The sequence below is a fragment of the Struthio camelus genome, chromosome 27 (assembly GCF_040807025.1).
Source record: "Struthio camelus isolate bStrCam1 chromosome 27, bStrCam1.hap1, whole genome shotgun sequence".
Taxonomy (NCBI): Eukaryota; Metazoa; Chordata; class Aves; order Struthioniformes; family Struthionidae; genus Struthio; species Struthio camelus.
Window position 1 is genome coordinate 6647384 of NC_090968.1, and position 13144 is coordinate 6660527.

The window sequence follows — 13144 nt, forward strand, 5'->3', positions numbered from 1 at the left end:
ATCCGAAGTTTATTCCAATTTCTTTCTGAAACTCTCTTCTCTTTTATTCGCATGCCTTTCTTGGTTTTTCTCAGGCTTGCTGTTATTGTCAGAGAGCCTTATCCTTTGTAGTTTCTACCTCTTTCAGTATATATCAGTTTCTTTTTATCTCCCATGTGAAAATATACCTTCTCTCTTTTCCCCAGGCCCTTGTCCCACGTCTATCATCAAGCTTGTATACGAGTTTTGGGGGTTCACATTCACCATGCAAAGTACAGTTGTATTGCACATTGTACCTGGAGTTGCACCTGCCTGTACATACTAATCCCATTCCACATTATACAATAATATAATCACTTAAAGAATTTGCATGACTGATTGTGTGAGTTCTGAGTGCATAAGGATAAGTTTCATAATTAGCTTTCCCAGTGAACTTCTGCAAACCAGTCTATTTATAATTTGGTCAGCTCCTGATTTTTAATGAGGGTGCTGAGAGTGACTTGAGGCCTCTAGCAGCATGCATTTCATATTTTAATTACCCACAGTAATTCTGACAATTACACCAATGTCATAAATCACATCATAATGACCCACTTAAAAAAAAAAAAAAAAAAAAAAAAAAGCATATTTGATGACTGGATGGGGATTTGAATTAAACAGGTACGCAGTGGCTTAACAAGGAGCCAAAAGCTCCATAGAGTTAAGACTCTTCCACATCTTTTTGTTGAATCATGGCTTTAGCTGGTGAAGAAACTTGGTACGAAGTTTCTTTCACAAGCTAAAACCTGATTTCCTCAGCAGGGAATTATGGAACTACTTTCCATAGGATGAAATCCAGTCCTGCGTGCCAGGCCAGAACTGGACTTTTATGTGATTCAGACCTTGGGAGCTAATGGGCCATGCCGAGCCCATTAGCTCACTTGCCTTTGGCAAAGCCAATACGGTAATCGTACACATCCCTGGATCTCATGTAAGCATAATGGTGCTGATATTTAGCCAATGAACTTGAGTTTTGGTAGGGAGGGCATAGAGCTACTGCTGACACATTTTTCTGGTTTGACTGGTAGCTTTTGTTACCCTGTCCATGGTTTAATGAAATTTAAGCTCTTCCGTCTCTCACGTGGTGCATATTTCCCTCCTCATCGCTAACTACTGCTGCGAAGGTAGATTATAGTAAAGTGATGGCCAACAGCACATAGCTTCCCTAGCGTTTCCTCCTTAGGTTGTTCCTTCAGCAGTGTAACCGTGTGCCACCTCTTACGCAGGCCTGAAATGGCAGGGCTAGACTAGGTTTCACAAACATCTGCATGTAAGACCTCTAAAGAACAGAGTGCACACATTAGGGTACCAGTTCAAATATAATGCAAAATAATGCAGTGCTCCCCAGCATTGTCTTATTACTCAGCTGGGTCCTGGCTCCCAGGTTTTGGCCCTTAGTGAAAATTATTCCTGTCATTTAAGATCTTGACTCTGCCAAGTTCTGTTCTTTAGATTATTTTGCTATTAGTAATGTCACAATAAGTGGATGGAAGTAGCTAATAGCTCTAAGCCACAAATGATCCCAAATGTTCCCAGTCTCTACTCTCCTGTAAACCTTGACAGATTGGGAGTGCTTAGTAAAATATTGTAACACTCAACACGCATTTACAAGACAGCGATCTGTCCCATGATGGCTTCCAGATGTGTGAGTGTGTGCAATTTCATAATTCAAGAGCAGATTCTATTGCCCTCTGCAGATCCCCCATCAGGCTGTTCATAAACGCTGCTTATAATTAAATTAACCCACTAACTAGCCATGCAAATTTTGATAAGCAGTGACCAAAAAAAATGAAAAGGGGGAACTGTCGAGATGCTCTCAAAAAATGACAAGGTTGTCTTCAGAGATTATTTGTCATTATGATAAGATTTGTTTTTTTCCCTTCCCGTCTGCCAAATTCCACTTTGTCCCTTTGTACATGCCAGCAGTTTTCAGGTTTTAATCTAATAATTAGGAGCTGAATTTTGCCACCCTTACTCAAGCTGTCTGCTGTCTTTACTCTCTGAAGAGCCTTTCTGGAATCAAAGCAAACAGCTATCCTCTGTGTGGGCAGCAGGATCGGGCTTTATCTTCTAAAGTCCAGCCTGTCCCCAGCCCAGCTAGCAATGAAGGAACAAAAGCGTGCGCACACACATGTGCACGCAAAGGGAAGGAAGGCGCTTTTTACCTGGCCCTCCTGTGACCTCAGAAAGGAAGACAGGGCACTTCACCAAAGATTTCACAACAGAGGCTATGAATAATAAGCTGTTGTTTTCTGTCAGAAATAGTGGCTCATAGCTGTGACACATGAGATCTGCCTGCAGAAGGAGTACCTAGCTTCCCCATGATAATTATGCTATATTAATTTGTAAAAGTGCTGGAGTTATTGCACCTGGTTTATATCTGTGGCTGAATATATCTGTGTCCTTATATAGCGAAGCATTAGCTGAGGAAGGTGATTATGGTGGAGGCTGAATGAAGAAATGCGGACTAGATAATGAGCAGAAGTTGCTTTTCCTTGTATGTCACTCTGAGATTTCTTTAATGGTGAAATGGACCCATAAGAGCATCTAGATCACTGTTGAAACAGTCCAGGCCAGTTATCCCTATGTATTCTGAATTTCTCCAATGTTGCCAGCTCTCCAGATTTTGCCACGCACATATCAGGAGTTCTTTTTAGGGTGCCAACACCTAAAGTCCTGTTACTATTTGGGAATCCTGGCTCCATTTTTAAATGTGGTGTAGGGCAGCTCCTATTAGACTAGGAGTCTAACTTCAGCCTTTCTATTTGTGTGTTGTGCAAGTCCCAATGCCTGCATGTCTCTTTCCATCCTCTGTTTCTTAGTTCAACCTTTGTTGTTCATATTTACAACTCTAGGTAAAGCAAGAGTTCCTAAATTTAGTGGGAGACTGTAAGTATTGCTGCAATATTAACGATAACAACTGACTATTTTTATTTTAGTGATTCCTTTACAACCACACTGACTTCACTGGGATTACATGTGTGTCGCTTAGGGGCAGATTTGGTTCGGTGGATGTAATTAAAGAAAAATTCAACTACTCATTTTTAAGATTGGTTTTACTTGTTGCCTGATGTATTTGTTAATTATTGGATGGAGTACTCTAAATTATAACATTTTGCAATGACGCGAAGTACCTCTGAGTCTATTAATTAAGCCTCACAGTTCCATGTAAGGTAGGCAAAGCACTTTGATGCGCTATGATTAGAGTGATATAATCCATGATGATGAATAAGCCAAGTCCAGACAAGCACCGTATTCTCACAGTGCAGGCCTGGGAGTGAGAAAGGGGCTTTGTAGCAGCCTTCTCAGGCATAGGCAATTTTCATTCTGTGTGTGAATCTCCACTCTTCTCTGAAGAAGAAGGTTAGCATATGTGCAGATCTGGGAGCGATTCAAAAAACAATAAGAGGATTCCCAAATGGGATGTGAACTGAACAGCCCACATGCCAAGTGTTAAATCATTCACAAGGCTGTGGTACACAGAGACAATGGAATGACGTCAGGGTAATTGTGCCGGTGGGCTGGGGCCTTGCCAAATTCAGCTGTTGGAAAAACCTGTCTACTTCGCTCAGGTGCCAGTGGATGTCTTGTCTCTGGAGACCTCTACGGTAGCAGCTCAGAGATTTGTTCATGTATGTGGGTTGCTGTGGATCAATGGTGCAGCTTTTCTAGGCCTTGCTAGTGCTGAGGTGCTTTGTGGGGTAGGTCGCTACACCTTTATCTCTGCCTGTGCAAAATTTAGGAGACAAATAATCTGAGTCCTGGGGATTTGCTGCTTACAGCACGGAATGCAAATCAAATGAGCGCAGACCTCAGTGTAGACGCATGACATTAAGATTCGCTGTAGCCATGCTCTCCCCCACAGCAAGGAGTGGAAGAGCCAACGTCAGAAGACTGCAGGCAAGGGATTCAACAGAGCTTTCAGGGCTTCGTGAAGCAGGCAAAGGCATCGTGAAGAATTTAAAGATAGCTTGTCATCAGGAAGTTGTTGGCAGCTAAAGATTTGATAAAAGGACTTCCACTCCCTACCTTGTAATGCTATAGACAACTGTTAATCTCTTATGTTAGTTCTCAAATGGAGTTTGAAACATCTTGACTGTGTCGGACCATCTTCTGGTGTAGCTGAAAGCTTGTTATGTACCCTGGTTCACAGAAACACGACTGACTGGTTTCAATGTTAGGTCATGACCGTGGGAGCAGGCAAAGAAGGAACGTTTCACTATGTGGTAGTTCTGTCATTTTGACTCTGGTACACTGGACTGAGCCGCCATTTTGGATGACATATTAGGTATTGAATTGAGGTTATTTGCAGTTTGAAACCAAATTTCTTTCTAAGTTTTATGATGGGCCATTGTTGTAATACAATAGATTCATCTGCAAGTTGAGCACAGAATAGACTGACTACACCAGTGGCTTTTGCGCCTGGCACCGTGAAGCATTTTCAGATGTTCAGCACCAGTCACTGGGATGACATTTTCAAAAATGCCCAGAGTCCAAAATACTTAGCTCTTTTGAAAAAGTGAGTTCTGCTTGTATGGTCTTTGGTAACGTGATTCTGTGCTCTTTTGATAATCTGTCCAACGTGAAGTAAGTGATGAGGACCTTAAATGAGAAAGTGAAAGGAAAAAACATTTTGGTAATGCACATTATGTGAATGTAACTGTTCTGCTTCCAGACTCATGCAGAACCAACGTGGAGAGCTGTGCTTCCACAGCACAATTAATTTTGTGACCTAGATAACCTGCTAATGGCTGTAGTGAGTGACTGTAGCTCAGTCAGAGACTACTTCTGTGTCTCTGTATGGTACGATGCCACATCAGTTCCAGTCTCCACATCCGCAAGATCCTCAGGGTTCAGGGCTGGTTGATTTACAAGGCTGTTAAGAAAATCAGATTTCTGTAAGGATCATGTAATTTACAGAGCGCGTGGCAGAAGGAACCCTTAACTACAGAATGGTTTGCTATATCAGAACGTGCTTGTCTTTGGCAAGGTGGATGCCTTTGTGATGAAGTGGGTTTCCTACTGCCTTTTCCCTCCCTCTCCTACTTGAGGGATCCAACAGGTGTTTCCTCCAAGGCATATATATTTCCCATAATATTAGAATGAAGAGATGTCATTTCTGACAGGTTGTGTATATAGATGATGGCTTTATTATGATAGAGATATATACACTGATTGATTGGTAGATCTGAGTTAAGTAAAGAAAGCTTGTGAGAAGATAGTCTCCAACTTGCCAAAATACCATTTAATCACTGGCCAAGACATTCATTATCTGAGGAGGGGGAGAAGTATGGCTAATGGATGCAATTGCCTGCAGTTGGCACAGGGCTACACAGAGTCACTGCAGAGATGTAAAGGGGTACTGCTCCTCTTTCCTTCCAGTTTTGTACTAGCTTGTTAAATTCAGGAGAGCCAGTTTGAAGCTGCCCCTCATCAGAGAGACAAAAGGACCTTTCATTTAGCTGAAGGGGGAGTAATTCAAAGCTGATCAGAAGAAATGCTTCATGCATTGTGCAGTTTGCCTGTAAACATTCTTGCTGCAGATGCTCATGAGACCAAGAATACCGTAAGCGGCAGGAGAGGAAAAGCAGCAGGAATAGGTAGTGTGGTGGCTTCAGCTGTAATTTGTGAACCTCTGGAGGTTAGCGGACTTCAGCTAAGGGGCCTGGGAAAAGATTGGAAGTCTCATGGCTTGATAAAGCCAGGCTGTAAGAGGAGCAGAGCTGTCATGAGCCATTTAGCACCCTGTTTTCTGTTTGCCCTTCTTTTTTCCCCCTCCCAGGCTAGTTCCTGCTTGCCAGTGCCTGCTGCTCTTGCCTCCTCTTCAGCAGTAGCAATGCAGCAGCCAGTGTGCGCAGATACATTTCTCTCTCTTCAGTGCCTCTCTTGCCTGAAAGGAAGATTTTCCTGCGCTTTCTGTCAGGCATAGCTTGCACCTTGCTTTGGATTGTCTGGTGTTTGTCCTCATTAAAGATTAGATGGTATTTGGGTTGGATCCACTGTAGGCAATCCCTGTATTTCTAAGCTTGCAGTAGTGTGGAATGAACAGAGATAGGAGGCACTGCAGCGCTGGAAAGACCAGCTCCCATGTTTGGGATTACAATCCAAACCCAGCACATGTCGTGAGCATATTGCAAAGAGGCTTGTGAGCAAGCCTTGGCAAGAGTCAGTCATTACAGTTTTTCTCAGTGCCATTAATAGACCCTTTGTGGCTTTTATATTCTGTACTGGTTTTAGGATAGATGAACAAGGTAACCTATTCTAGTGTAAGCAGTCGTGGGATTTGTTGTTAGTCACTTAGCTGAAGACCTGGGGAGCTAGCAGAAACCTCAAGAAAGTTCTGGCCTGGTCTTTGACAAGATCTCGTGTAGAAAGGAAAAGGTTCTACATCTATGCTGCGTTTACTGAAATGACTGTGGCTTTTAATTAGTTATTCTGGGTAGGAGTTAACCGTATTGCCACAGTACCATGGAATTTGGCACAAACTGCAAACCTCTCCTCTCCCCCTACATTTGCAAGAATGGGCAAATTCTCAGGTTACTTGCTGCAGTGCTAAGCCTAGTACCAGCATAAGTCAGTCTATACAGGGCACCCTCTAGATCTGCCTTGCAGGCATCATAATGAATGACACCTTCCCCCTTTCCTCTCTGTTAATCTTATCTCACCTGATACTGCATAGGCCAGGTAAGGACGAATTGAACAAGAAAAACAAAGACAGGACTATACACATCTCTAGTCATACAACTTCAGTGAGGCTATTGTGTTCAATGTATTTTGTAATTCTAGATGGCAAGTCTCAGTTATCATTGCTCTTTCAGTTACAGAGTGATCAAATAAGCTTTGCTCCTGAGTCAACTGTCCAAGGTTGGTTCTACAAACGGTAAAGCTGGAGAGACGGTATTGAGCAGATGGTTTCTCCAACAGGTTCCAGATCTTTTTCTGTTCATGCTTGGGTCATGAACAGACACCAGTTCTTTCATAACTCTTCCTTGTCTGATCTGTAGCAGTCCTCTGAAGCAGTTCAGCGTTCAGAGCTGAACTAACGTTCAGAGCAGCTTCTAACTAAAGAGCTCTTGTTTCACATGGTCGTGTTACTGCTTCTGGACAAGCACAATGCTCACAAACACAGCTACGTATCTGAAATCCACCTCTGAGAATATCCTGCAATATGGGTCTAATTTAAAGTCCCTGAAGACAGAGGAACAATTCCTACTGACGACTTTTTGCTCTTAATCAAGACCATGTTTATGTAAGTACTGCTCTAATGAATATACCCACTGAAGAACTCTGCAGTATGTTTTTCCTTATATTTGCCCAGCTCAACTGACATATTAACAAAAGGAATTGTTCTACCACGCAACCGTGTTTGCCCTGTGTTGTCATGGTTATGCACAATTCACATACACCCTAATTTTCCTTGCTGCTATGGGATGTGAAAGCTACGAGGTAAATAAAGAGGGCTTCTCAGCAGCAGATGGAGAGATGATATAAACTGTAGCTGCCACTGATGAGAGGTTGTTCTGTAGCTGATCACTTGCTCTCTCTATTTAGGGTTTCAGATGTCCAAGGAGAGGAGAAGAGCAGAGTCGTCCTAGATTCAACAGGAAGGTTCCACTGGTGCGATTCTGTTCCACTGCAAAAGGCTCTTCTGGTGGGTGTGGTGTATATGTTTTTGAGACCCTCACTTGTCTTCCTCCTTGTTCTCCAAGGAATAAGCTGCGTTTCCACAGCATTCATCTGGGTGGAGGGCACAGTGCTCTCTAGTTGACTGTTGTTTGTTCAGCCGTGTTACCTTAGCCCCTGTACAACTTTGACCTCATGTGCAAAGCTAAGAGGCAGACCTTGCCCTGGAGAAGACAGACTGAGGGCCATTACCCCACTTTTCAGGAGTGAGTTGCAGATAAAATATCTTGACCAGGGTCACATAGAGACTGTCACAGTGATGGGATCTGAAGGCTCACTCCAAGGCCACGTTCCCTTGTAATTTAGGCAGCAACCTGGGAACAGAGAAAGATCTCCAAGGTAACGAGGGATCAGTAATGCCTTCTATGTTCATCTGAAGCAGGGTGGGCCTCCTATCTCAGAAGAGGATCTCAGCAGATGGACAGAGGAGGGACTAATTGACACCTGTTTTGCTTTTAAATTTTGTAATGTGTTTTTGGACCTTTGTGTCCCTGACATAATTGATCTGAATAGCTTTAAGACTGTTTGGTTTATTTCTTTAATGTAAGTGTTTAATCCTTAAAAGAACAAATCCCATCTAGAAATGGCAGGTTGTACTCAGAGCTGCCAGAGAGCTGAGAGTAGGCAACCAAATCTTGCAATGAGGTGATCAAAGATTTCATCAAAAATACAGAATGTTCAAGCTGTTCTGCCAGCTGGGAGACTTGTAGCAGGCTGAATTCATGCTGCTTGAAATGCTGCAGCTTCCTTCCAGGCAAATAAAAGGACCCTATTGCCCAGCAACCTCCAAAATAGGATTAGTTATTACAAATGGGCAAATATCCCAATAGAACTGGAAGCTCAGCTCAGAGAATTGAAGAGTAATGTTTTGAAAAGATCTTACAGGCCTGCTTACATGAGAAAAAAGCTTGCAACAGCTAGTGTGTCCTAATTCCCCATGTGCCAACTTTTGTACTGTACTGAGTGTTTTTGTGCAGCCAAGCTAGACTCTGCAAGGGTCTTTTTTTGAGGATTAAAAATGTCCACAAAGGAAATTAGAGCATAATAACTATTGCAATGCACATTGATGCAGTATCTTCCTTTACAAGCAGATTTCTGGGACAGGCAAGCCATCAAAGGCTTGGGAGTTTAAGATGGCATTTTCAGAAGTGAGTTGGGCATTTGACAAAGTCCCAGACTGTACTTCAGGCTTTTAAGAGCTATATTTGTTTAGGTTGTTTAGGTGCCTAAAAGTGCAAGTGTACCCCCATGGGTTTTTTCATGAAGCCTCAGCATTTCATTCTGTGTGGAAAGCATGAGCACGGAAACTTAGAGACATATACCTTAAAAAATTCCCCCTTGATGTCCATGTAGAGCTCAAGGCATCGAAGCGCATCTAAAAGTATGATCTTCTTTGTCTTATACATAGGGCTTGCATTCTTAAATCATTTAAATATTTTGCAAAAATTTTACCCTTAGTCTAATACTACATAGATGTTTGAGACTTCATGTGGTATTTTTTCCTTGACCTCACTTACAAGTAATAAAGTTGGCCAGATATGACCAACTTCTTTGCCTCAGGTTGGAAGGGAGTCTTAAGTCCTTCAGTAGTGTCCTCTGAATGGTTCACCTGTCCCGTTCGCTATTCTGCTCATTCACTCTTCTCACTGCTCCCGTTGATCTTGTAATTGCATATTTCCTCTGCAGGTTTCAGCAGTAATAGTTTTTCCAATTGTTCCTATAAAATAAGCTATAAAATAAATTGTGTTTTTAATTGTTTAGCTTCGTTCAGCAGACTAATCGTTGGACTTTAGGCATGTTGCATTAAATACAGCTAAAGGTTTCATTATTCAATTTAAACTAATCTAATTAGTTAGAGACAATCATTTAATTTGGGTGTGATTCTAATGTCTCATCAGGAAACTTCCCCCGACAAAGTCCCTTGTTTCTGTTTGAAAAGAATACTGCCAGGAAATGAATGTTGCAGGGGTGTACTGATCCCACAGTTCCTGGTTGGTTAACGTGGCCATTAATGTGGTGCCTTTGACAAGACTGGTTTGGCTAACGGGCCAGTCCACCTAGCAATCATGAGAAGCCCCACTAAGCGTTACTCGCCCCCCAGTACTACATTTTCCCAGACTAATTAGCTCATTTGAGAAATGATCAATTAGGCAGGAAAAAAAAACACCAGGTCAAAGCAGTTATTCTGCTTCTAGCCTCAAACTAGTATCTTTATCTGGTTTTACAATTTTGGCACTTTACGTCAACATTTATGAAGTGTTGGATTCCAAATAGTTAAGGGGGAGTACTTCACTTTGTATATAGTCCTGTTCTACCCAAAGATGTTACACAGCTAAGAAAGAATAAGTCTGTCTAATTGAAGAGAGAAAACTAAAATATACCTAGCAGCTGATTTAGCAGAATTCTGTTTTAAATTTAGAGTTGCAAGGACCAAGCACTACTGAACCTGCGGGATCACATTTTGGTTTGTGTGTTTGGCGATGCAGACTCACCACTGATTGGGCTGCAGGACTTCGTGATGCCCTTACGAGCTAGTAACTTCATTTACCATGAACTGAAAGACATTGTTTTTCTTGGGTCTTTGGAGTATCTGCAAAGAGAATGGAAATTTATTCAGAATTTCCCAAAGCTGTGGCTATTCTCAGTAAGAATTTTTTTGAATATTCTCTCTACCTCTTTCTTCCTTTCTCTAACTCTGATGCACGCTTTTAAATACATTTTAAAAGTTCAGTATGTTTTACGTGATAACATATAGCACAGTTTCATTCAAAAGAACCAAAATTATCTCAGGCTGTAGACTTGAACTTGAACTCAAGATGTTGGTGAAACATTTCATGTCTCAAAACATTTATTTTCTTCTGGGGGAGTCTCAGTGCTCTTTGATTCCCTGATGGGAAATGGGGAAGTACCCAGTAAATTGCAAGAAAAATTCTAGACCTGGGAATTTTCTTCTCTGACCAAAGTTCCTCTAACTTTGGAGATGCTTCCAAAAATGCATTTGTGCCTGCTGAGTTTGAAACAAATTTCATATTCACCTTTCATCTTTAATGTTTCATAATGTTCAACTTTCTCAGATTTCTGCTCATCGCTGTTTCTTTGCTTTTTATCAGGGTAGTGCTCTGTCCTGTGCAGATCTGAGGGCAGTTAATGTCCGGCACTGTGCTGCATGTGCCATTCTGTCTTCCAACACCACTGCTTTGAGCAATCCTTCTCTGGTGGACATGGAAAGCATCCTAGCTACTCTGAATGTCCGATCCATGCAGAGTAAGCCCAGCTCAAGCCCTCTAGGTAAGCATGTTTCCCTTTGTTTTGTGAGTGTGCTGATGTGATAAAAATGCAGGCTACAGAAGGAAAGAACGGAAGGGTCACTTGTCACTACTCTGAGCCACAGTTTCTCCTGAATATAAATATATTTGTTAAAAGGGCCGGAAGCCTGTTTTAGCCTAGCTGGCTTTACCATCTAGTCCAGTTTCTGTAACCAGAGGTATGCAAAGGAGTGATTAGGCTAACGTTGCACCTGGAAATTTGCCAGTCCCCCCTGCAAATTCTGAGTGAGGCTTCTAGGTTTCCAGCAGAGAAGCGGTTAGAGGATAACTGGTAACCAGTGTTGGTAAGTCCTGTGTAATCTGCAAAAGCAAATTTGAATGGAGCCCCCTTCCATTCTTCAAAAAGAAAAATAACGTTGCCTTTCCCTGAGGCTTGAGAGGGTGGGTGCTCCGTTCCCAGACAAACAGAGCTTGTAGCACAGAAATGCAATGAAAGCAAAAACAACTTCAGCCCAATATAATATTTATTGCGTCTCTTCCTTCCCCAATTTGGCAAAGAAGCTAAGATTTGTCCTGCTCTTGAGAATATGGACGTATTAATTAACTGAAGACAGGCTGAGAAATGGATGGCTCTCCTAAGTGTTTTCCCTATACTTTATTATCATTCAGGGCTTTTAAAACAATGGTTGTGCCAAAGAAAAGATTAGAGTGCAGCAGAAACTGGGTTTTTTTCATAATAACTTGACAAAATAATATCAATACGCAATATGTACAATCAGAACAGAAGAAATATGACTTATAAGGGATATTGAGTAAAAGGTAATTGTGGCTTGAATAGATTACTTTTTAAGTAATGTATTTATCTCTATAGATGTAAAGGTGTATGGAACTTTATTGAATGTATGTAGAGAGGAGGTAAGCAATATGTACTTATATAGATATAAAAAATCTGTGTGTCTCCATCTATAAAGTGACAGATATAGATACAGTATCCGGTCCATCTTTACACCTATCTATGGAAAGCTAGAGACTCAAAAGAGCAAAAAGGATATTTTGTCCTATCAATCACTGTCCTACTCTTCTCCAGCATTTTTGCTTTGTCACTCAAAATTGTAATACATAGCTCTGAACTACAATGTGTGTATAGAAAATAGAGATTGGAGCATCTGTTCATCAGATCCTTCTTCAGCTGCCTTTTGCAGAGTTCCTGCTTATTTGTTTCTCTTTGAGGTGATAGCTCTTGGCTTGCATTATTTCCTTGCAGCAGAAGATCTCAGGGACCTAATAATGCTGACACCGGTATGATCAGTTGAGTAAGCTGAGGCATGACTGGTTAGGCAATTTGCCAAGTATATCATTGTCAGAATCACCATCACCTGCGTTTTCAAAATCTTTTTTTTATCCACAAGAATGTATTTTTCCATCAGTTCTCTTCGAAAGGTGGTCATGTGAGGAATTGATTCAGAGATATGGATCTTACATATTTAGATCTGTTCAGCATCCTTGCTCAGTCAAATAATTATCAGAGAGGAGAAAATTTTATTCGCTCACACCGGAAAAGCCTAGTGAAGTTTCTGTCCTAGAACTGCCATGACAGGGTCCCTATGAGGGATTTGCTTGTGCAGAAAGAGGCTAGGAGTTACAGCAGAGACAAGCAGACTCGCAGCTCTTTGTGTATTACCGCTAACACAGTGTTTCAGCACATCAGAAGCAGTCCAAATACACAACACCTTCTTTCAAGTATGAGCAGAAATGAGGATTGCTTGGTCCTACCTCAGCATCCTTGGTAAAGAGTGATGTAGACATTGGCACAGGGGAGGTTAGCGCTTCTGGGTTTTGATGCTGGTTTTGAGAAGGGACAGGATCAAGTAAGCGTAATGGTATTAGATATCCTTCTGTTTCTCTTGCTCCTTTGCTGTCTGTCCTTGGCAGCTATCAGAGCCACGCTGCAACTCAGTGTACAGCCCCATGATAATATTTATTTCCCAAACCTGTTGTAAAGCCAGACAAATTAAAGTTTGCAGTGTAGCACTATGGAAATGCATATTATTCTTGTTGTTATTATCCATTACGGTGATCAGTTTTTTCTGAAAGATTGATTGAAATTAGAGGGGATAGATTCTGTCACCATTTACTTTAACAGCGTTGTCTTCCTCTAGTTGACAAAATACTGTGCT

General features: G+C 41.6%; 1 protein-coding gene across 1 annotated transcript in view; it reads left to right on the top strand.

Moving 5' to 3' along the window:
• KCNU1 (potassium calcium-activated channel subfamily U member 1) overlaps positions 1 to 13144 on the top strand; it is a 212821-nt gene that overhangs the window by 54698 nt on the left and 144979 nt on the right. The window contains exons 20-22 of the mRNA XM_068920533.1: positions 7570 to 7669; positions 10121 to 10345; positions 10812 to 10989. Coding sequence (XP_068776634.1) covers positions 7570 to 7669; positions 10121 to 10345; positions 10812 to 10989 — 503 coding nt within the window. The remainder of the gene's footprint in view (positions 1 to 7569; positions 7670 to 10120; positions 10346 to 10811; positions 10990 to 13144) is intronic.